At 44.2% G+C, this 23716-nt stretch overlaps 1 protein-coding gene across 2 annotated transcripts in view; it reads left to right on the top strand.

The window, feature by feature from the left end:
• Positions 1 to 23716, top strand: part of ANO2 (anoctamin 2) — a 1564866-nt gene that overhangs the window by 943579 nt on the left and 597571 nt on the right. For both annotated transcript variants that reach the window (XM_069228438.1, XM_069228439.1), the window contains one exon: positions 14073 to 14155. In XM_069228438.1, coding sequence (XP_069084539.1) covers positions 14073 to 14155 — 83 coding nt within the window. The remainder of the gene's footprint in view (positions 1 to 14072; positions 14156 to 23716) is intronic.

Raw genomic sequence — 23716 nt, 5'->3', positions numbered from 1 at the left:
CAGTCACGTTGTTATGAATATCACTATGTCTTATTTGGGGTGGGGCAGCAGTGGATAGATGTGTGTGAATCTCGCCTGAAGCAGAGCAACCAAACAAAGACCACGGTCTCATTGACAGTCTGAGACACTGATATTTTGCTTTTTTCACAAATAAGCACAAGTTTTCGGAGTTTATTCTTGGAAAACAAAACTATTTGCCAAGCTTGGCTAAACTGCCTTGGTTCCCACTCTGAAAACTTCTTTGACTTCTGGGCAGCCATGAAGGACACTAAACAAAATGACAGGCACCCCTTGCAGGATATGATGAGCTGCTCAAGATTCCCCTATATCATAGAGATATTCCTTTGCCTTTGGCTGAACCCCGTGCAGGGTTGGAGGCCCCTTACACCACAGGGGTCTGTGTTACAACCCCGTCAGTCACAACACTGGCAATTGCTCTAAATGCAGAGGGATTTCCAGCAGGCATGGATCTCACAATACAGAGTGGTCCTCTGCTAGGGGTGAAAAGGCTATGGACTACGCCGATATTGTGGGCTGACTCTCAGGGCTCTGAATGTACCACTTTATCATTTAGGGCCAGATGTAGTAAACTCCAATTTTGCGAGTTGCAAATTGCGAGTCTGACCGACTCGCAATTTGCAACTCGCAAAATTGGATGCAGTAAGGTGTCTCAGACAACTTCTGTGACTCGCTATGGGGTCGCAAAGACCCACCTCATCAATATTCATGAGGTGGGTTGCAGTTTGCGACCCCATAGCGAGTCCCTGCACTCACAGGGATGGTGGCCTGCTGTAGTCAGCAGACCTCCATGTCTGTGACTGCTTTGTCAATAAAGCAGTTTTTTTTTTCATTTTGCAGCCCGTTTTCCTTAAAGGAAAACGAGCTGCAAAATGAAAACTAAACCGAAACCATTTGGTTTCGTCTTTTTCAGAGCAGGCAGTGGTCCACAGGACCACTGCCTGCTCTGAAAAAATATTTTTTTCGGCATTCACAAAGGGGAAGGGGTCCCATGGGGACCCCTTCCCTTTTGCGAATGAGTTACCACCAGTGTGACACTGGTGGTAACTGCGAGTTGGTTTGCGACCGCATTCGCGGTCACAAAGCAACTCTGAATGTCGATGCGGTCGCAAATAGGAAGGGACCGACTCGCAATTTAGGGATGCGTATCGCGTTCGGCCTTTTGCATGTCGCAAACTGCGTTTTTTGCAGTTTGCGACATGCAAAAGGCTTCGTACATCTGGCCCCAAATTCCTCAATTATATGTAAAGACCAGGATATGGTTATGTAAGAAAAGACTAAGAAGCTGGCACTCTGTGTGACTGACCAATGATGGGGCCTTGTCAAATACAAGTTGATGGCTTATCACAGTGTAAATGTATATGGAACCATATGTTGAGCACTCTTCACAACGAATTAGCTAAAAAGCAAAGGTAGGGGACATTTATTTGTTTTGCCTAGTCAAATTTTCTAGATTATATTTACATTTCTTGAGATCTAAACTCTTTCACCAAAAGGGAGTTTCTTGAGATAAATGTATTTTTTACATTCTGGTGATGGGCTTGAACTGTGAGGTCAAAGGACCTCTGCTTGACAAAATGTAGTTCAGATGATTGAGTCTTCTATAAGGGTGGGAAAGATGGGCATCTTGCCCTGCTCCTTCTTAGATAAAAACAAAAAGTTATGTTTCTTCATCCCTGGTGTTCTAAAATTATCCATACTGTCAGAAAAGTCTTCCTATATGCTACGAAAAGGATTCAAATTGTAGAAAGACTCCCAACAACCCCAGTTACGGTCTAAAGAGAACAAGTCCTATAGCTCTGGATCCTGGGTTTTCTCTTCAGCAGCTTCAACTCTGTTTTCAGACTTTCTGCCCCTATCCATTCTCATGCAAGACGATTCACGTAGGTTGGCTGGAGGAATGTCCACTTTTCACTCTTTTATTGGTATTCTTTCAGATGGCACAGCCTCCTATATTTCCCAGATATTCTGCCCTCTTCAACTTCAGTAGAGAAGTTCAATCTGGCACTGCCTTCCGTATTTCCCGGATATTCTGCTTTCTTCAGCTTCAGTAGAGAAGTTCAATCTAGAAGCAGACTCTTCCAGACATGACCTGGAATAAGTTGTCCTTATGGGTTAACAACGCTCCGTAGCTAATGGGATGGACTTAAGTGCCAAAGACTCATCAATCTCCATGGTTCACTAGCAGACAGACACAAATTGTTCTAGGGGCAGAAGGCAAGCATTTACTTTATGTGCTGCATACAACACTTTACTCAAGAGTGCTAGGACAGTGTTTTTAAAAGGACATCTCACTTTGTAATTTGTGAAAAACACAAAGCAAATAAAACTAAAGCTCCTGTTCTTTGCTCATCTAATATCTTTACCAGCCTGACCCAGTAGCTGTTTAAGAATGGTGATTTATTGCAGCAAGTGTCCCCAAACACTGTGTAGCAGTAGCACACCTTGAGTTCCTCTAGCCCTCTTCAAATCTCTCCAAACTTCATACAAGACGTGCTCTGACTTTCTTTGACAGGGATGTGTGACCTGCGATGGGGAATGCAGACCACCCTTTTTGTAGTTCATTGTTCTGTTGCCTTTGGACACTAGCATTTGGCCATATTTTCATGGAATTGTGAGCCACCGGGGGAGTAGACAGGAAAAGTAGATTAGCCCCTTTCAAACACTATTGCTAAAGATGAGACAGGTACTAGGACAAAAAACCAAAGAGTGTAGTAAATTAAAAATTCTAATGTTTTTATTGCTTTTTTATTCGTATTATGTACATGCTTGAAATTTGAGAATGGTAGTATTATGCACAGAGACTGAAGAGGAGGAGATGCATGGAAAAATATGGTGTGCATCAGATTTTCCAAGGCGGCAGAGATGATGTGTTGTTTCTTCCCACCCTACAATGGGCTTACGCCATTTTTCGGCGTGCAGTCTTGGTTCCTCACTGTGATGAAGGGATCTTTTTTGTTGCCCAGGGATGATGCGAGGAAATCCTTGGCGCACTGGAAGAAGTCACAGTTGTTGGGTCGATCTGGTTGTGTCGCACGGCAGCCGCTGGTTCGATTTTCCAATCGTGGAATCGGCTGCATCATTCCAATTTGGCTGTGCATCGATCCGGTAGGGCGGTGTATCGAATTTTCAGTCACAAGGCAGGATCTGCGTCGATTTTCACTTGGGAAGTCAGGCTTCGGCTTTCAAGTTCTGCTGGGTGGTGATTTCCCAGTCACAAGGCAGGCTTTGCGTCATTTACAGCAGTCTGTGCGCTGATTTTCGGCGCACAAGGAGTTTCCTGAAGAGGTGAAGTCTTTTTGTCCCTCAGACTTCAGAAACAGGAGGCATGCTCAATCCAAGACCTTGGAAAGCACTTCTCAGAAAAGTCAGAGGCTAGCAGGACAGCAGGGCAACAGTAAGGCAGCAGTCCTTCTCAGCAAAGCAGTCCAGATGAGTCCTTTGGGCAGCCAGTCAGTTCCTCTTGACAGGTTGCAGGTTTAGTTCCCGAAGAGTCTGAGATGGTGGGGTCAGGGATGCAGTTTATATGCACAAAAATGCCTTTCAAGTGGGGGAGACTTCAAAGAGTGGCTTTGAAGTACATAAGATCCCCTTTCAGTACAGGTCTGTCAGTCAGGGTCCAAGTAGGGGGTTTGGCAGTCCATTGTGTGAAGGCTGGCCACTAGCGTTTGATATGTAAGTGTCAGGCCCTCCACCCTTCCAGCCCAAGAAGACCCATTCAGTATGCAGATGAGTGCAGGTGTGACTGGGTGTCCTGTGTTTGTCTGGGTGAAATGCACAAAGAAGCTGTAAAACAACCAAGCCCAGCTGTTGATTGGAGACGCAGATGTTTTTTAAGTGCAGAGTAATGCTCACTTTCTAAAAGTGGCATTTCTAGAATAGTAATATAAAACCCAACTTCACTAATAAGCAGGATTTTTTGATTACCATCCTGGCCATACTAAATATGACCTGGTTACCCCTTTCTGATCAGAATATGCCACTCCAAAGGTATATGAGGGTGGTCCTAATGCTATCCTATGAATGGAGCAGGCCTTACAGTAGTGGACAACAAATCTATGAGTTTTCCACTACCAGGACACATAAAACACACATGTACATGTCCTGCATTTTACCTACATAGCACCCTGCCCTATGGGTAACTTAGGGCATACCTGAGGGCTGACTTATATGTAGACAAACGGGAGTTCATGACTTGTCAAGTACTTGTAAATGCCAAGTCGAAGTGGCAGTGATACTGCACACACAGGCCTTGCAATGGCATCCCTTAGAAATGGTTAAAGTGCTGCTTATGTGGGTGGCACAATCAGTGCTGTACCCCCACTTGTAGCATTTAATTTTCAGTCCCTGGGCACATGTAGTGCACTTTACTAGGGGCTTACAAATAAATCAAATATGCCAATTGGAAATGAACTAATGTTACCATGTTTAAGGGAGAGAGCATATGCACTTTAGCACTGGTTAGCAGTTGTAAATTGTGCAGAGTCCTACAACAAGCAAACACAGTGTCAGAAAAGTGGAGGGAGGCAGGCAAAAAGTTTGGGGCTGACCACCGTAAGGTTGTCAGGTCGAACAGTCATGCTTTTTGTCAGTTGACCTCGAAGCTCAACAATTCACCAAATGTCTCCAGCAAAGCTCTTGCTCCATCTAGAACGAAGGTCTTATTCTGGAGGAAGATCACCAAATCATCAACATAGAGAGCTATATGCTGGTGATGTGGACCCAGTCGGACTCCCCGGTAACTGTTCCCCTCCTTTGCCATGCTGGGAAAGGACTCCATTGCCAGAGCAAATAGTAGGGGCGATAGATGGCATCCCTGCCTAGTCCTTCTCTCTATTTGACAGCTTTCTGAAATCATTTGCCCTGTTCAGACCCTAGCTGTGGGATTTGTGTATAATAATCTCACCCATGCTTGGAAACTTTCTCCCTGGCCTATTTTAACCTTGACAGCGTTGAGGAACTCCCATTCGAGGCTTTCAAAAGCCTTCTCTATCTTCTAGCGACGGCTGCATTTCTCTCCACCTTTGTAGGAAGTATCCTCCATAACTACCAGGAGGATGTGAACATCAGTCACTGTATTACGGCCCAGGATAAACCCGGCTTGGTCAGGGCGCTAAGGTTGTGGCATCAACGGGAGGAGTCAAGTAGCTAGAACTAAGGATTTTGTAATCCAGGTTAAGCATCGAAAGAGGCCTGTAGGCTTTGCAATCTTGTGCTAACTTCTCAGGTTTATCATCAGCATTATCAGTGCTTCTCTGGTGCTGATCAGTAGTACCCCTGCTTTCTTCATTGTCTTATAAAGGTCTGTTAATTTAGGTACTAATTCTGCCTCAAAGGCTGCATAACAATCGAGAGGTAGCCCATCTGTCCCTGATGTTTTAGCTCTTGCCATTCCACTAATTGCTACTTTTATTTCTTGGGGAGTTATATCCCCACCCAGAGTCTGCTTCCTCATGTGTAATAGTGCTAAGAGCGATTGGTATGAGGAATCAATGTAGACTTATCCTTTCACAGTAACCAGGCTGCTATAAAGAGTAGAGTTATACCATCAAAAATGCTAGTTAATGTCCCCTTGTCTATACAGGGGGTCACCCTCTTCCGTGTGCATTTCCACAATTACTGATTCCCTCTTGACCGCATTTGCCAGCCAGGCAAGGAGGGGGCCAGTTTTATCTCAGTCTGCATGTGCTCATACCATGTATTGTTGATAATGAAAGGAGCAGAGTTTTTATACCCGGCTTGCTACTGCTTCTTTTGCTTCTAACAGTCCTTGTTGCAGCTGTGGGTGGCCCAGCCTATGCTTCTCCTCCTTTCTCAGATGTTTCTCTGCCCTTTCAACCTCTTGTAGTAGGGTACGACTGACTCCCACTGACTCCGCTGTACAGTGTCCCCTTATGGTCAATTTAAATGCGTCCCATATCAGTAGCGATGTGGAAGCTGTTCCCTCATTGTCAGTAAAATATTGAACTATGTGATGTGTAATCACCTGCCAATACTTTGGGTCTTCCAGCAATTAAGCTTTCAGTTACTGTGTGGGGATATTCGCCTTGGGACATCCCCAGTGTAAATGGAAGAGCACTGGGTTATGGTAAGATATAGTGCGGGTCAGGTATTCCACCTCATGTACCATGCCATGGGCATCTGGTGGGCAGAGGAAGGTGTCTAGTTGTGTGTGGAGGTGTGGAGGTCATATAATGTGTAAAAGAAGGAATAGTCTTGTTCTTGTGGGTACATGATGTGCCAGGAGTCTATGAGGCTCCATTGTTTGTGCCAATTTCCAAAGTGACACACCTTTCAAACAATGGGCAAGCTCTGGAGTGGCGGGTGAGAACGGTCTAGTAGGAGGTCTGCTACACAACTGAAGTCTCCTCTGATAATTGAGGTATGTAGTAGGTAAGGCACTATTATAGCCAAAAGGCATGTTAGAAAGGGTCCTAGTTCTGTGTTGGTGCACATATGTGTACCGGAGCTATGTACCGCCCCATCTAGGCAACCAATTACTATGTCAGGATCAATGAGCCTAGCCGTATGTTGGAATGGAACCCTCAGCCTAACCTAGATCAGTATACCCCTGGCGTAAGAAGAGTAGGTGGTGTAGTAAGCCTGACCCCTTCAACGCCTGGGGAGGGCTTCTCCCTCTTTGGCTGTGACATGTGTTTCTTGTAAAAGTGCCACCTGTATCCCCCTCCTGTTCAGATGGAAAAATACCTTATAGTGATTTGTCATTGTGTGCATCCCCCTTATGTGCCAGGATAAGTTTTTATAAGGCATAGTTGTGACCATCTTGGTGGTATAAGTGACTCCATCTCATCCTCCCCCCTTATTGCTCTCCCCCCCTCCCCCACCAGCCAAGGAAATGCAGTGCCCAGCAGTTGTTTCAGCCTAAATGACCTTTGGCTCTTAAGAACCCCCAAAAACATCAAGCAGTTAACAACCCAACTCCCACTCCTCAGAACAAGCAGACACACACCCCATCCAAACTGTTAAAACAATTCAGAATGTTCACAGGAGAAGCTGCTTACTAAACAGATAGAGAAGTCAGGGTTGTCCTAGTGGTTCCATCTGGCTATCCTCCATCTAGCTATGAGAATTTACATTAGCTTACGGCATGTAATGAGCCCCAGAGGCTCTTTTGTCGGCCCTCTATACTATAGTCATATTCATGGAGTACATGTTATCTTCTGTAAGGTAGCATATTCAAATAATGTTGTCTGAAGTCCCAGGGGTTACCACTGGTAAAGCGCTGCTTGAGTCCTCACAGGTATTTGTTCCAGGGTCAGAGTCTGAGGCTTGTGAATCATCTTCTGCCAACAGTTGTGAAGGACTAACTTTGACACTACTCATTTGTGCCACCACATCTACCACCCTCTGAAGCTCTTGTTGTACTTCTTCTCTGGACAGAGATATTGTGGTCCTTGTCATGAGATGTCATCGAGTTCGAGGACTAGGACGGCAGATCTCACTGGTTTCCTGGTTTGGATCAGTCAGTTGAGTTTGATCAATCCAGTGCCACACCTCGCCTGGAGTTTGGAAGAATTGCATCCCATCCACCATTTCTACTCACAGGCGGGCAGGCAATAGGGATGATAATTTGCAGAAGCTTGGATTTAGCCTCTAGGAATGAGGAACATTGCTTCTGGACTTCTCTGGAGAAATCCAGGAAAATGTGGATTCTGCTATTCCCTATGATGAGTTCTCCCTATGGTCTCGCTTGTTGGAGCATATGACTGCGGTTCTTATAATGAAGTACTATTGCAACTATTGGTCTGGCAAACCACTAGGGACAGGGGTTGCGCTTGCACTCTGTGTGCTCTTTCAAGCACGCAGTATGGGGAAATACCTTTCTCCACCACTTCCTCGCAGAGCCAGCATTCAAGGTAGCACACCATGTCTCTTCATTCAACATATTCTAGAAGTCGTATTACTTGTATATTATTAAGCAGTCCGTATATAATAAGCAGTCAGTCTATCCATGACATCAGTCGTCTGGGAAATTACTTTTAAGGACTTTCTCGGAGAACTCGGTCAGCCAAGCAGCAATGATCATTCTGCAGTGTCCCCAGATCCATTGACAGTGAGTCCATTTTGGCTTCTGGGACCTCTCTAGAGGCAGTGATGGCTTGAAAGATGTCCTAGATCGATTGGGCTGCCCTCTGTTCCATATTGATCATTTCCCCAAGTGAGACTGTGTGCTGGGAATTTCAGAGTGGTCCCCCTCTGTTCTCAATTCTTTCTTTTTGGTCAGTTTCCCCATAATGTTGGGGGGAGTGAGAAATGTGCGTGTCAAGTCTAAACTCCTCCAGAAAGGGGGGAGAGAAACAGTCATGGATGGTGAACATGGTGCTGACTGGTTCTTCCTTAGTTGTTGATCCAGCACAGGGGAAAAGCAGGCAAGCGTCATGTGCATTTGTTCGGGTTTCGCGACTATGAATGACTTTCCTAGGCAATTTCAGCCAGCTCTGCTATCACTCAATCAGGACGATGAAGGGTCATTATCTTGGGCCTAGTTAATATATTATATAGGGTTGCCATGCTCGATTAAGCTTTGTAACACACCATTCAGTCTTGTCACGCCTCAATTCAAAGTCAGTGGGAGCCCAGTAGCGGTAAACAAGCTGTTTCTTTATAATACTCAGGTGGGACATTGTCAAGCAGGCCCTGATCATCTGTGGGCCTCTCCTCTGTGAGCATGTAGGTGGGCCCTGAGGTGCAGTGTGCGCCACTGAAAAACTCTCACCCTTTTGATGGTTGAGCGACGATGGCTAGGTAGTGCTTCAGGGGAATGGGGCGGGGAAGCGCTGTTCAATTTCCTCCTTGTCTCTCCTTTTTGATTGCTGTCTGCCATGGTGGCTGCCTCCACGCTGTCTGAGCCTCTGGGTCCTGCAGTTAGGCTCCATGGACACTACAGATGTAAGGGAGATAAGGGACGATGGGGAGGAGGCAAAAAATGCATACGGTTGTGTGCCCAGCACTGTTTACCGCGGGCGAGGAAAGCTCCATGCAGGTGTCATAATTTTGCCTCACTACAAGGCTGCCGTTCCATCTGTCTTCTCCCTTTCACAAAGATTGCCCACCGGGAACCCTCCTCTTCCGTCCCTCCCTGAGGCCACAAAGGCTTCAATGCAAGGACACTGTTAGACCTGACAGCCTTCGGGTGGTCACTCTTAACTTTTTGCCTGCCTCCCTCCACTTTTTGGACACTGTTTTTGCTGGTTTTAGGACTCTGCACACTTTACCACTGCTAACCAGTGCTAAGTTGCATATGCTCTCTCCCTTAAAACATGGTGACATTGGTTTATATCCAACTGGCTTATTTAATCAACTTGTAAGTCCCCAGTAAAGTGCACTACATGTTCCCAGGGCCTGTAGATTAAATGCTACTTGTGGGCCTGCAGCACTGATTGTGCCACCCACCTACGTAGCCCCTTAACCATGCCTCAGGCCTGCCATTGCAAGGCCTGTGTGTGCAGTATCACTGGCACTTCGACTTGGCATTTAAAAGTACTTGCCAAGCCGTAAACTCCCCTTTTTCTGCATATAAGTCACCCCTGAGGTCTGCCCTAGGTAACCCATAGGGCAGGGTGCTCTGTAGACAAAAGGCTGGACGTGTACCTATGTAGTTTATATGTCCTGGTAGTGTAAAACTCCTAAATTCATTTTACACTGCTGTGAGTCCTGCTCCTTTTCTAGGCACACATTAGAGCTACCCTCATGTATTGTTTGAGTGGTCGATTCAAATCTGAAAGGAGTAACATGATCATATTTAGTATGTCCAGAATGGTAATTCAAAATCCTGCTGACTGGTGAAGTTGGATTTAATATCACTGTTTAAGAAATGCCACTTTTAGAAAGTGAGCATTTCTCTGCACTTAAATCCTTCTGTGCCTTATAACTGTTGACTTGCTGCCCTCTGGCGATGTTGAGAGGTGCTCTCCAAGGGCTTGGATAGAGCTTGCCTCCTGTTCCTTGAAGTCACAGGACCAAAAAGACTTCATCTCCGCAAAAGAGCTCCTTGTGCACCAGCAATCAACGCACAGCCTGCAAGAAACTATGCACAACCTGCATCGCGGTCAGAAAATCACTGCATGCCAAACCAGAACGACACAGCCCGTCTACCCGAGAGGAGAGGAGATCAATGCAGCACTAGCATTGCGATCGGAACTTCGACGCATGCCCACTGGATCAACGCAAAGCCAAACCGGAACGACGTAGACCGACCTCCTGCAAAAACAATCGACGCAGCGCCTGCCATGCAACAGAAATTTCCACGCATTGCCCACAAGATCGACGCAGCCCCTGTGACTTTGTCCTGCATGCCCAGGATTTCTCTGCATCATCCCCGGGCATCCAAAAACCCCGCAACCCAAAGACGATCCCAGTCTACACGGCGGAAATCGACCAAAGCCTGCCCTGTGTGAAAACTCTACGACCCATCGTTTTTTGTGCGCCAGAAAAATCGATGCACATCTCCCCATTTTCCACGCATCTCCTCCTCTGCAGCCCTTTGCAGAGAATTTGAATGCAAACCTGGTACTTTGTGCTTGCAAGAGACATTTGTTGCTTTTCAAAGACTAAAGACTTTTGTTATCATTTCCTACAGCGATAACTCAAAGTGTACTTATCAAATTACAATTGTTTTGACCTGCATTTAACCATATACATATTATATATTTTTCTAAACACTGTATGATGTATTTTTAAGGTGTTATACTGTGTTATTGCATGATTTAGTGCACAAATACTTTACATATTGCCTTCTAAGTTAAGCCTGACTACTCAGTGCCAAGCTACGAGAGGGTGGGCACTGGATAATTTGAATTGTGTGTGACCTATCCTGACTAGTATGAGGGTTCTTGCTTAGACAGGGCGTAACCATACTGCCAACCAAAGACCCCATTTCTAACAGACATCCTCCAGCAAGGTTATCCTCCAACTCACAACTGCTGCAATGGAGCTTCACCCTTGTTGCCTGGTTAAGTACAGGGGCCTGTTACTCCATCTGTTATGGGTGGGGCTTGCAGGTTGGTGGGCCCGGACATGTTGCTTTGCTAACTCAGCTCCTGCTGATGGCCTGGGGGAGATCAATAGTGAGCTAGTGGAGAGTCTACTCTCCAACAATATCATTGGTGTCCACTGTCCACTCAGTGTTGTGGCAGTACTGTTTCCACATTAGTTGCGGGCAGTGCATGGTCGTTTTTCCCTCCTCTGTAGGCTCTGGGAACCATCTTGGGGATGCACTTCTCCCTCGCAGGCCCTGGCCCTTTGCAGGCATTTGGCACCTCAAATGCTGTGAGTGAGATTTCTAGCACTTCAGATAATTAGGCACAAGCCCTCAGTATTTTTGGGGGGGGGGGGGTACTGCTGTATTTGAAGCCAGGATGGTGCAAGAGGGGGTCTGCTGACAGAAGCATTCTTAGGGAGAGTATTACTCCATCAACATTAGACCATCCCCCATCCTCATAGACCCACTCATATAGTCACTCATCCATACAGATGCTCACATACCTACTCATTCAACGATACAGCTATTCTCACATCCACTCACTATTCCATAAGGCACTGAAGCAGCCACTCACTTATGTATACAGCCACTCATACACCCTCTCACCCACACAATCACTGACTAACCCACTTACTCACCAATACAGTCTCTCACACATCCAGTCACTTACCCATACAAGCATGCACAAACCAACTCACTCTCCTGTACAGCCACTCACATACCCACTCGCACTACCAATGTAGCCACTCACAAATCCACTCACTCAGCGATGCAAGTACTTACACATCCACTTACTTTCCCATACAGGAATTGACTTAACCACTCACTCACCCATGCAGCCACTTACACTTACTGGATGATATCATCAGTGGTGACATCAGTGATGTCATCAGTGATGTCACTGACCATGTCATGAGTGATATAATATGTGAGGTCATAAGCAGTGCATTATGGGCGGCGCAAGTTATAGTTAGCTCAGGTAGCTAACTGCTGAATGTCACTGGGATTTTATGAGTGAAATGTAACCCTAACTACAATGTCCCTTTAACCTTTGTTTTTTTCAGTGAATACATATTCTTTCTGGCATATTTTTGACATATTGGTTTGTAAAATGGCTGTATTTCCCAATTTACTCTCATTTGTCATGCTGACTGGCTGTACTATTCAGGTTCTGGGTCAATCAGCAACACTCATGGTTCGACCTTTTCCTGTTGCATATGCTAGACCCAGGGACTCAAGTGGGCTACTGTTTATATTGGGAGAAGGGTGGGAACACAGAACAGTAAATCCTTTGTTTTTGCCAATTAGATTTCTCTTTCTTTTTGCTTCCAAATGTAAGCTAGTGTGCAAGAAAGAACACATTTTTGAAGAAGCCCTCTGAATCACATGATAGTATGAGTAACTTCAGATTCAAAGTTGTACAAATAAGAACTGTTTCTAAACATAGTTTTTTGTGCACATTTCAGAAACATAACTTTCCTTAATACACGTCATATCTATAATAGATTTTACCATATGAATTGCTGAATGGACAGTAAACAATTAAAACATTGTATAAGATGCAGCTCAGTTGTTGACTCCGAATATCACGTTTTTGTACAATCAACAAACACTACATATCCCTCCAACTGAAGGGGCTAAATAATGTAACTGAATATACCTGGATGTTAATATTGTAAACTACCAATCAGGACAAAAAAGTACAGATGAAAACGTTGTCACCAATTGCTTTTTTTCCTACTAATATTCAGTACTTTTTTTCTTAAAACTTTTTTTTAGATATTCTTACTTCACTCCATGGAATTTCCAAATCCTGACTACTTTTAAAATCATCGGGGGAAGTGGGTCATAAATTAGGTCTGGATATATTTTGTATGGAAAATTTTAAAGACTTAGAGCAAAGTGTTCCAAACATTAAAAAGGGGGGCTCAGCACAGGCAAAAGCCTGAGAATGCGTTCAAGAGGCAGGCTTCTGCAGCTTTTGTAGAAACTTCTGCTTCTAAGCACGTTGCCTTTTTCAGACATACGTGGAGATCAAATTAACTTCAAGCTTACATCTCATATTTGGGTTTTGTGCACCGGTGCGTAACATTTGCTTGTATTTATAACTGATTTACAAAGTGCTAAGTATGCCAATATCAAGGCTAAATAATTTGTATGTCAGAGGTCCATGAATGGGGAATCGCAGCAAAAACATGTATTTCCTACAATATCGTGTGAAGCCATGTTGTCCTTGATGGGAATATGTGAAAAAGAAATCATGTGGCAGAGTTTCAACACTATTTTGCAAGTGTGTAGAGTCAGCCAGTTATCAACTTGAATTGTGAACCTCTGGACAGTGGAAGGACATTTTGTAGGAGGAAATGCCAAAGTCAACTGTTGCAAACTTTCCTCTCCTAGGCATGACCTATGCTTAAGGAATTGAACAGTGTGGGAGTGGCTGTCAGGGTGCAGCTCAGGTTGTAGACACAGGTGGGGTAGTGTAGGTGGTGTGAATGGTGAAAAGGCACACAGCCATAGCAGGGGAAACCAATGCCGGGGACATCGGGCTGGTACTGAAAACTACCTGTGAGTGGTGGTCCATGAGGCTGGACATTACAGCAGAGCTGCTTTACTACAATAGGACTGATTTCTCAGCAGGTCTGCTCTAGCTGCTTCTATTTTTCTTTAACCGTCGTACGTTTTGAACTTCAGTTGGTTCACAAAGTTCTTTTTTCTTTCTTATTTTTTTTTTTTAAGTTAAGAAGTTGCAGCTTTTCAAACTTTCCAACTTTGTAAACCATTTACAGTTAACCTAGCGGTAAATAATTGTCAATGTGCTCTTGCAGATACATATGCATTATGAATTATTGTTTGTAGTTTCTCACTTAGACTTAATGATAATCGTATGTCTGCATTCCCCGAGGAAAAACTTTCCATGTGTGTTTGTATTATATGTTATTCTAACGAATCATTTTGAACTTAAAAAAACTGGAATGGTTCAACAGACAAATAATAAAAAGAGTTATAGCGCTCAAAGAATTTATGTACTGTTATTTGTTTTTGATTTCAGCTACTTTGTTCCTGGAACACTGGAAACGTCTTCAAATGAGGTTGAGCTACTATTGGGATTTAACAGGACTAGAGGAGGAAGAAGTGAGTTTGTATTCTCTTAATAATAAATGTAATGCCATAGTTTGACATTTAAGTTTGACTTCTGTAAACAGGATAGACCCACACTGTTTCTGACTGCAGTGACGATAAATCAGAGAACATCCATCGAACATCTGTAGAATATATTTTTACAGGTTGTTCAATAAGGTGATTGACTGTGTTTCTCTTCTCATAGACCCTACACTTCAGTGTTCACAATGGCATTGGAATGAAACTGTGTTCACTTAGCAAGATATCATATGCTACAGCTACACATAATTATACCGTGTGCTAGCCAAACAAATTCATTTTTTAGCAATTCTAGCCCATTTTAATGGGCTGCTTAAGCGTGATATGTATGAAATGTATGCAAAATACTGTCTTTCTATAATGGTACGCGTAATTTTGCATTATTTTTTCCAAAATCTATGCTGCGTGGATTACATGTGGCGGTGTTTATTGATCCAGATGTATTTAAGATATTTCTCAATTAAATTTAACTTCCAAATCGGAAAGGCGTGGAAATTACAGACAAAAATGAAGACTCACGTAAATTGCTATAGCATTTTTACATTTGTCTCTATTTAGGGTTGGTCTTCGTGCCGCATTTAATTGCAGTTACAAAAACAGTTTATGGAGGCTAAAAAGAAGGGGATTATACCTTTAGTTATAAATTTGCATGCATTATGATTGATGACGTTGCACCAATAGTGTGAGAATTCCTTAAACCATCAGTGGGTTATTGGTATAATGCCACTCAATCCTCTGGTTAATACATGCATAATGTCACTGTTAGAATGGATGGGATGTTGGGGGCAGAGCAGGAAGCAGACAGTTGGAGGAGAGCAGTTGAAAGACTGGTTCATGATGTATTTAGCGTGATTAAGCATACTTGAGAATATGATTACGCTGTGGATAGTACTTCAATTTGGCGATGAGCGATCACACTCCAGCCAACATATGTTTTCAAGAACCGCTACCGTCAGAGTGCAGAAGAATCAAAAGGAAACATGAATGTGGGCACTTCTCATCGTACAACCGAGAATAATTGCACCTTGCTGACAGTGTGGGTACTTGATGAAGGACCCGTCTCTACGAGCTGCACTGGTGGGATAGAAAAAAAAAAACTTGGCCTCAGCGCAAATCTAGAGAACAGCACAGGGTCAGAATTTTCAGCGGCAGCAACACAGGATTTGGTACTCAATGACGTCTAGATCTGAAAGAAGGAAGCATCTTGTGCGGTACATTTCATAAATATTTTTATTCAGCAAAGCGGCAGCAGCGGCAAACAGTTTTAGTAATGTGCGAGCGCACATCACGTGACTTAGCGTCAGCAGTGTAAGCTCTATTATGGCTCTAATTGGTTCAGCGATACGCACACCACTCATGCTGGTTTCACAGTACAGATGTGCGTTACATGCATACCGCCATATTGCACTGAATTTATACAGTGATACACACACCATTTCACTGCGTATACCTCACTTACTAACGGTGATACCCACACCTAGTTACATGTAAAAAAAAAAAAAAAAAAAAAATCGCTTACAAATAACATTCATGAGAGGAGAGTTCATTAGTTCATGTTCTTTGTTTACAAAATTTTATCTTGTGGAAATGTCAGTGAAGATTATTACGTTTCGCTAGTAGTAAAGGTTCATGCAGAAGTCTTAAAGCATTGATTAAACTGCTGCGATGGATGTTCGATCCACACTGGGTGTGGCTGCACCTCCTATGTTTTTGGAACAAGTTGGGAGTCCACAATTTGAGTGGGAAGAATGGATTGTCAACTTTGAAAATTATTTGGAAGCCATAGATGGGTTGAATTTTAGAGCATCCAAAAAAAAAGCTTTATTGTTCAACGCCTTGGGAAAAGAAGGCCAGTACGTGTTTACATTTTTACCCGTAGCGATGGATGTGGATAATGAGGAAATAGAAAACCCATACTATGAAGCAAAGAAAAGGTTGAAGACTTATTCTGGAAAGCAAGTGAACATTGTTATGCAAAGACATAAATTCTATACACAAACACAGAGAGCACATAAGTTCATTGACCAGTTTGTGACACGTTTAAGAGAACTTGCGTTAAAATGTGACTTTGGAAATATGTCTGAATAGGGACCAGTTAATAGTGCAGTGTAAAAACAAAAGGATGCAGGAGAGATTGTGGGCTGTTAGAAATCCAACATTGCAGGAAGCTATTGGGATAGCTAAGATATTGGAAGAAGCAGATTTGTATATGACGGAAATGCAACTTATAGAACAAAATCAACCAATATCCCACAATGAGGAAATATATGTAGTGGGCAAGAAAGAAACACACACTAATGCTATTTAGGCAAAGTCGACAAAAGGGGGTGATAGCAAAGGGAAATGTACCAGTGACAGAGGAATAGAGGAAATAAACATCAAGTTAAGATTTAAGGGTTGCTATCAGTGTGGCAGCTTATCCCATGCAGCAGACTTTGAAGGCTGTTAGGTCGGGGACAAAGATTGCCAAAAATGTGGAAAGAGGGGTCACCTTGCAAAGGTTTGTAAATAAATGTAAAGGAACTGGATGGCTTGCTTAGAGGATGACCAATACTACACACCTACTTGAGTGTTGTGCATAGAATGTAAGGATGGGACAGGAATTTGCAGACTTAAAGTGATATTTGTAGTAAATGGAAGAAAGATTGAGCTGATGGTGGATCTGGGATCAATGTACACCATTGTTCCGCAAATTGTATTTGAGAGGGAGTGGCAGGGAATGCAATTGCAACTAAGCGGTGTTAAACTTAAGGGATGTGGTGGTGATGAAATTCGGATCAATGGTTTCTTACATGCAAAGTTTGAATTTAGAGGGAGGAAATCCGAAGGGAAGATGTATGCATCTAGTAGGGGCCCAGCAATTCTGGGGTGGATACAACAATATGATTTGCATGTGATATTGGATCCTAGGTCGTGTGAACAGGTGTTGGTGGTACAGGAGGAAGAGGGAGTTGAGAGAATAGTAAGGAAATGCGAAAAAGTATTTGAAAATTGCGTAGGAACATTAAAGGGCTATATGCATGAGATCAAGCTGAGGAAAGGGGCGGTACCAGTTAGGCATGGCTTACGAAAGGTGCAGATTTTAGTAAGGAAGGAAGTTAAGGAAATTTTGGTGGAAATGCAGAAGGAGGGTGTCATGGAACCGGTGGAGGCATCGGAATGGTTGTCTCCAGTGGTCATAACAAGAAAAAGGATGAACATTTGTGAATTTGTGTAGATCTGACGTCCTTGAACCAGTGTATAATGATGGATAGCTTTTCATTGTCAAGCATATCTGAGATGGTTCTACAGTTAAGTGGTGCCAAGTATTTCACAAGATTGGATTTAAGATCGGCATATCACCAGATCATATTACATGGAAGAATCAAAACACTTGACTGTCTTTATCACAATGGAAGGGGGTATTTCAATTTACAAGACTACCATTTGGCCTCTCATCAGCTTCTAGTGTTTTCCAATGGTTGATGAGCACATTGTTTGGAAGTGTCACAAATGTTAGATATTTCTAAGATAATATTTTAGTCTATGGTGCTACAAAGGAGGAACACATCAATACTTTGGTCAGAGTTTTGGAGATCATAAGAGAGGCAGGAATAACTTTGGAGAAATGCCAGTTTTTGGAAGAAGAAATGCCAGTTTTTGGTAAAAGAAATAGAGTACTTGCAATATAACATTTCATGACGAGGAGTTAGTCCTAAAGGAGATTTAGTCAAATCCATAAGGGAGGCCCCAACACCTACAGGAAAAGAGCAGCTTAGGTCTTTCACAGGGTTAATAGAATATTTCTCAAAAATTGTAAGAGATTTTGCAGAGAAAAGCAAGCCTTTAAGGGAATTACTAAGAAAGGGGGCTAGAATTTCTGTGGAGTGAAAGGCAGGAACAACCTTTTGTAGCAGTTAAGGATGAAATTGTTCAGTCAAAACTTTTAACACCTTTTGAACCAAAGTGTAGGCCTGTGGTAATGGTGGATTCAAGGGCACATGGCATGGGAGCTGTTCTATCCCAATACAAAGACAAGGTGAAAAAAACTGTGGCATTTGCTTCAAGGGCTCTGAGTCAAAGTAAACCAAATTATGCTGTGATTGAGAGGGAGGCTTTGGCAGCGGCGTCGGGTATTAGGCATTTCCGCACATATGTGTGGGGGTCTATTCCACTTTACGTATAGACCACAAGTCTTTCTATTAAAGGCGTTGCAGCCCGGGGACACAAATAGGGTACTTGCCAGATCGGCCAGGTTGGCATCTCATCTTCAAGAATATTGTTAAAGTGGGGAGTATGTGGCTAGGTGGAAAAATGTACAAGCAGATTGTCAAGATTGCGGGTGACAGCAGAGTGTGAGAATCGAAGTGATGATGAGGTAGTGTGTATAGTAGCAGGCATGGAAGATGCATTGGAACGTGATTTCAAATCTATTATACATAAAGAATGAGAGGCAGCTGCCTGTAGTGATGACATTTTTTAGGAAATGAGGAAACACTTTTGTGATGGGTGGAGATGTGAAGGTGACCTAAGAGTGGCTTTATGCCCGTATGAAAATTACAAGAGGACTTGAGAAAAGGGGCTAACGATGCCATAATAATGCAAGAAGAGAGGTTTATACCTTGTGAAGCAGTGAAAAGGAAATTAATGGGTTGGCACACAAAGGCCATTTGGGCCAGACCCTTACTAAAAAACTTTTGACGGCAAAATTATGGTGGCCTGAGATCGACAGGGATGTGAAGCAATGGGTTGAATGGTGTGAGCTATGTAGGGATAGTTTGAAAGTAAAAAATGAAGGCATGGGTTCATTTACTGAAGGAGAAGGTGCTTGGAGGAAGGTATGCCGGGATATGATTGGATCCATTGACAGTGCTTAATTTGTAAATAAAGACGTGCCAGTGCTCAAAGCCCTCCTCTTAAACATGCGGCTGCTTCAATTAAATGTGCGAACTCGGAATTCTGAGGCAGCGTAATCCTGAGGCCCTTTTGTTGTCATGTATATGATACTTCCCTATCACATTGTATTTTCAATTGCTATATCCATTCAAAGACCAACATTTGCTTATGTCATAAAATCTTAGTATTTAGCAAAATCAGTGATATGTGGGATCATATAGTCAATAGATGTTTTACTTTCGCTCCTATGGGATGTTACTTGAGCTGGATGATCTGCCTGAAACCTCTAATTTAAAATGCTGAACAAAAGATCTTTAATGGAGGTTATAATATATTTGTTAGTTGATTTGATTTGAGTGGCTAAGCGGTTTATAATTGTGGCTACCCTGATAGCCATCTTCTGAGTTGTCCACATTATCAAAAGTTGTTTGTAAAAGATTTATGTTGTAGTCACCAGTTATAATTGTTATTGCTTGAGAGAAGTTCTCAATGAGGTCTTCAAGGGCCTGTAAGACAGGGAAGAGCCACATTTTGTCCTCTGATATTTGAGGTGAAATGTAGATGTTGATTATCAATGGTTTTGACTTATCTGGATAGTCAATAAGAACAGAAAGTACATGTAGATGGTAGTTCTACAGTTGTTTGTTTATTATGATTATGGTGAGTTAAGATGATGAGGCTGCAATTAGGCTGTCCCATTCTGTTTTTGGCAGTCATTACCTTGTGAAATTTGTTCATATGGAGGCAAGTAATTTGATACAAGGCAAAGATGGTAATTACATCAAGCCCACTGAATTGATAAATTAGACCAGTGATATTCCATGAACATATTTAAATTTTGTGCTGTATCTAATAGTTAATGCTTGTTACCCTATCAGGAATGCTGTTTTATTTCTTTGTGGTAAGTATTACCAATATGGTGGAGTAGCAGGTCTTGGTTAGTTCTTGGCAGAAATAGGTGATTTGAGGCTAACTTACTTAAATACATTTTTATGTCCTTGAATTCAATCGGCTTAAGGTGTCAGGATTCTACAATTTCTTAGTAATGTTGTACCATTTTATCTTGTTTATTAATGCCTGTGTTTAGATCCATTGCTATATGGCGCTTGTAGGAAGTTGGCTCTGTATGTGCTATTTCAAAGTAAGGAATAGCATGCACAGAGTCCAAGGGTTCCCCTTAGAGGTAAAATAGTGGTAAAAATAGATAATACTAATGCTCTATTTTGTGGTAGTGTGGTCGAGCAGTAGGCTTATCCAAGGAGTAGTGTTAAGCATTTGTTGTACATACACATAGACAATAAATGAGGTACACACACTCAGAGACAAATCCAGCCAATAGGTTTTTGTATAGAAAAATATCTTTTCTTAGTTTATTTTAAGAACCACAGGTTCAAATTCTACATGTAATATCTCATTCGAAAGGTATTGCAGGTAAGTACTTTAGGAACTTCAAATCATCAAAATTGCATGTATACTTTTCAAGTTATTCACAAATAGCTGTTTTAAAAGTGGACACAGTGCAATTTTCACAGTTCCTTGGGGAGGTAAGTATTTGTTAGGTTAACCAGGTAAGTAAGACACTTACAGAGTTCAGTTCTTGGTCCAAGGTAGCCCACCGTTGGGGGTTCAGAGCAACCCCAAAGTCACCACACCAGCAGCTCAGGGCCGGTCAGGTGCAGAGTTCAAAGTGGTGCCCAAAACACATAGGCTAGAATGGAGAGAAGGGGGTGCCCCGGTTCCGGTCTACTTGCAGGTAAGTACCCGCGTCTTCGGAGGGTAGACCAGGGGGGTTTTGTAGGGCACCGGGGGGGACACAAGCCCACACAGAAATTTCACCCTCAGCAGCGCGGGGGCGGCCGGGTGCAGTGTAGAAACAAGCGTCGGGTTTGTAATGGAAGTCAATGGGAGATCTAGGGATCTCTTCAGCGCTGCAGGCAGGCAAGGGGGGGCTTCCTCGGGGAAACCTCCACTTGGTCAAGGGAGAGGGACTCCTGGGGGTCACTCCTCCAGTGAAAGTCCGGTCCTTCAGGTCCTGAGGGCTGCGGGTGCAGGGTCTCTCCCAGGTGTCGGGACTTTGGATTCAAAGAGTCGCGGTCAGGGGAAGCCTCGGGATTCCCTCTGCAGGCGGCGCTGTGGGGGGCTCAGGGGGGACAGGTTTTGGTACTCACAGTATCAGAGTAGTCCTGGGGTCCCTCCTGAGGTGTTGGATCTCCACCAGCCGAGTCGGGGTCGCCGGGTGCAGTGTTGCAAGTCTCACGCTTCTTGCGGGGAGCTTGCAGGGTTCTTTAAAGCTGCTGGAAACAAAGTTGCAGCTTTTCTTGGAGCAGGTCCGCTGTCCTCGGGAGTTTCTTGTCTTTTCGAAGCAGGGGCAGTCCTCAGAGGATGTCGAGGTCGCTGGTCCCTTTGGAAGGCGTCGCTGGAGCAGGATCTTTGGAAGGCAGGAGACAGGCCGGTGAGTTTCTGGAGCCAAGGCAGTTGTCGTCTTCTGGTCTTCCTCTGCAGGGGTTTTCAGCTAGGCAGTCCTTCTTCTTGTAGTTGCAGGAATCTAATTTTCTAGGGTTCAGGGTAGCCCTTAAATACTAAATTTAAGGGCGTGTTTAGGTCTGGGGGGTTAGTAGCCAATGGCTACTAGCCCTGAGGGTGGGTACACCCTCTTTGTGCCTCCTCCCAAGGGGAGGGGGTCACGATCCTAACCCTATTGGGGGAATCCTCCATCTGCAAGATGGAGGATTTCTAAAAGTTAGAGTCACTTCAGCTCAGGACACCTTAGGGGCTGTCCTGACTGGCCAGTGACTCCTCCTTGTTTTTCTCATTATTTTCTCCGGCCTTGCCGCCAAAAGTGGGGCCTGGCCGGAGGGGGCGGGCAACTCCACTAGCTGGAGTGTCCTGCTGGGTTGGCACAAAGGAGGTGAGCCTTTGAGGCTCACCGCCAGGTGTGACAATTCCTGCCTGGGGGAGGTGTTAGCATCTCCACCCAGTGCAGGCTTTGTTACTGGCCTCAGAGTGACAAAGGCACTCTCCCCATGGGGCCAGCAACATGTCTCGGTTTGTGGCAGGCTGCTAAAACTAGTCAGCCTACACAGATAGTCGGTTAAGTTTCAGGGGGCACCTCTAAGGTGCCCTCTGGGGTGTATTTGACAATAAAATGTACACTGGCATCAGTGTGCATTTATTGTGCTGAGAAGTTTGATACCAAACTTCCCAGTTTTCAGTGTAGCCATTATGGTGCTGTGGAGTTCGTGTTTGACAAACTCCCAGACCATATACTCTTATGGCTACCCTGCACTTACAATGTCTAAGGTTTTGTTTAGACACTGTAGGGGTACCATGCTCATGCACTGGTACCCTCACCTATGGTATAGTGCACCCTGCCTTAGGGCTGTAAGGCCTGCTAGAGGGGTGTCTTACCTATACTGCATAGGCAGTGAGAGGCTGGCATGGCACCCTGAGGGGAGTGCCATGTCGACTTACTCGTTTTGTCCTCACTAGCACACACAAGCTGGCAAGCAGGGTGTCTGTGCTGAGTGAGAGGTCTCCAGGGTGGCATAAGACATGCTGCAGCCCTTAGAGACCTTCCTTGGCATCAGGGCCCTTGGTACTAGAAGTACCAGTTACAAGGGACTTATCTGGATGCCAGGGTCTGCCAATTGTGGATACAAAAGTACAGGTTAGGGAAAGAACACTGGTGCTGGGGCCTGGTTAGCAGGCCTCAGCACACTTTCAATTGTAAACATAGCATCAGCAAAGGCAAAAAGTCAGGGGGCAACCATGCCAAGGAGGCATTTCCTTACACAACCCCCCCCCAAACGAAAGAGGATGAGACTAACCTTTCCCAAGAGAGTCTTCATTTTCTAAGTGGAAGAACCTGGAAAGGCCATCTGCATTGGCATGGGCAGTCCCAGGTCTGTGTTCCACTATAAAGTCCATTCCCTGTAGGGAGATGGACCACCTCAACAGTTTAGGATTTTCACCTTTCATTTGCATCAGCCATTTGAGAGGTCTGTGGTCAGTTTGAACTAGGAAGTGAGTCCCAAAGAGGTATGGTCTCAGCTTCTTCAGGGACCAAACCACAGCAAAGGCCTCCCTCTCAATGGCACTCCAACGCTGCTCCCTGGGGAGTAACCTCCTGCTAATGAAAGCAACAGGCTGGTCAAGGCCATCATCATTTGTTTGGGACAAAACTGCCCCTATCCCATGTTCAGAGGCATCAGTCTGCACAATGAACTGCTTAGAATAATCTGGAGCTTTTAGAACTGGTGCTGAGCACATTGCTTGTTTCAGGGTGTCAAAGGCCTGTTGGCATTCCACAGTCCAGTTCACTTTCTTGGGCATTTTCTTGGAGGTGAGTTCAGTGAGGGCTGTCACAATGGATCCATATCCCTTCACAAACCTCCTGTAATACCCAGTCAAGCCAAGGAATGCCCTGACTTGAGTCTGGGTTTTTGGAGCTACCCAGTCCAGAATAGTCTGGATCTTGGGTTGGAGTGGCTGAACTTGGCCTCCACCTACAAGGTGGCCCAAGTAAACCACAGTTCCCTGCCCTATCTGGCATTTGGATGCCTTGATAGAGAGGCCTGCAGATTGCAGAGCCTTCAAAACCTTCTTCAGGTGGACCAGGTGATCCTGCCAGGTGGAGCTAAAGACAGCAATATCATCAAG

The sequence above is a fragment of the Pleurodeles waltl genome, chromosome 4_1 (genome assembly GCF_031143425.1).
Source record: "Pleurodeles waltl isolate 20211129_DDA chromosome 4_1, aPleWal1.hap1.20221129, whole genome shotgun sequence".
NCBI lineage: Eukaryota > Metazoa > Chordata > Amphibia > Caudata > Salamandridae > Pleurodeles > Pleurodeles waltl.
Note: the sequence above shows the minus strand (reverse complement) of the source record. Positions and strands in the feature narration are given on the sequence as shown.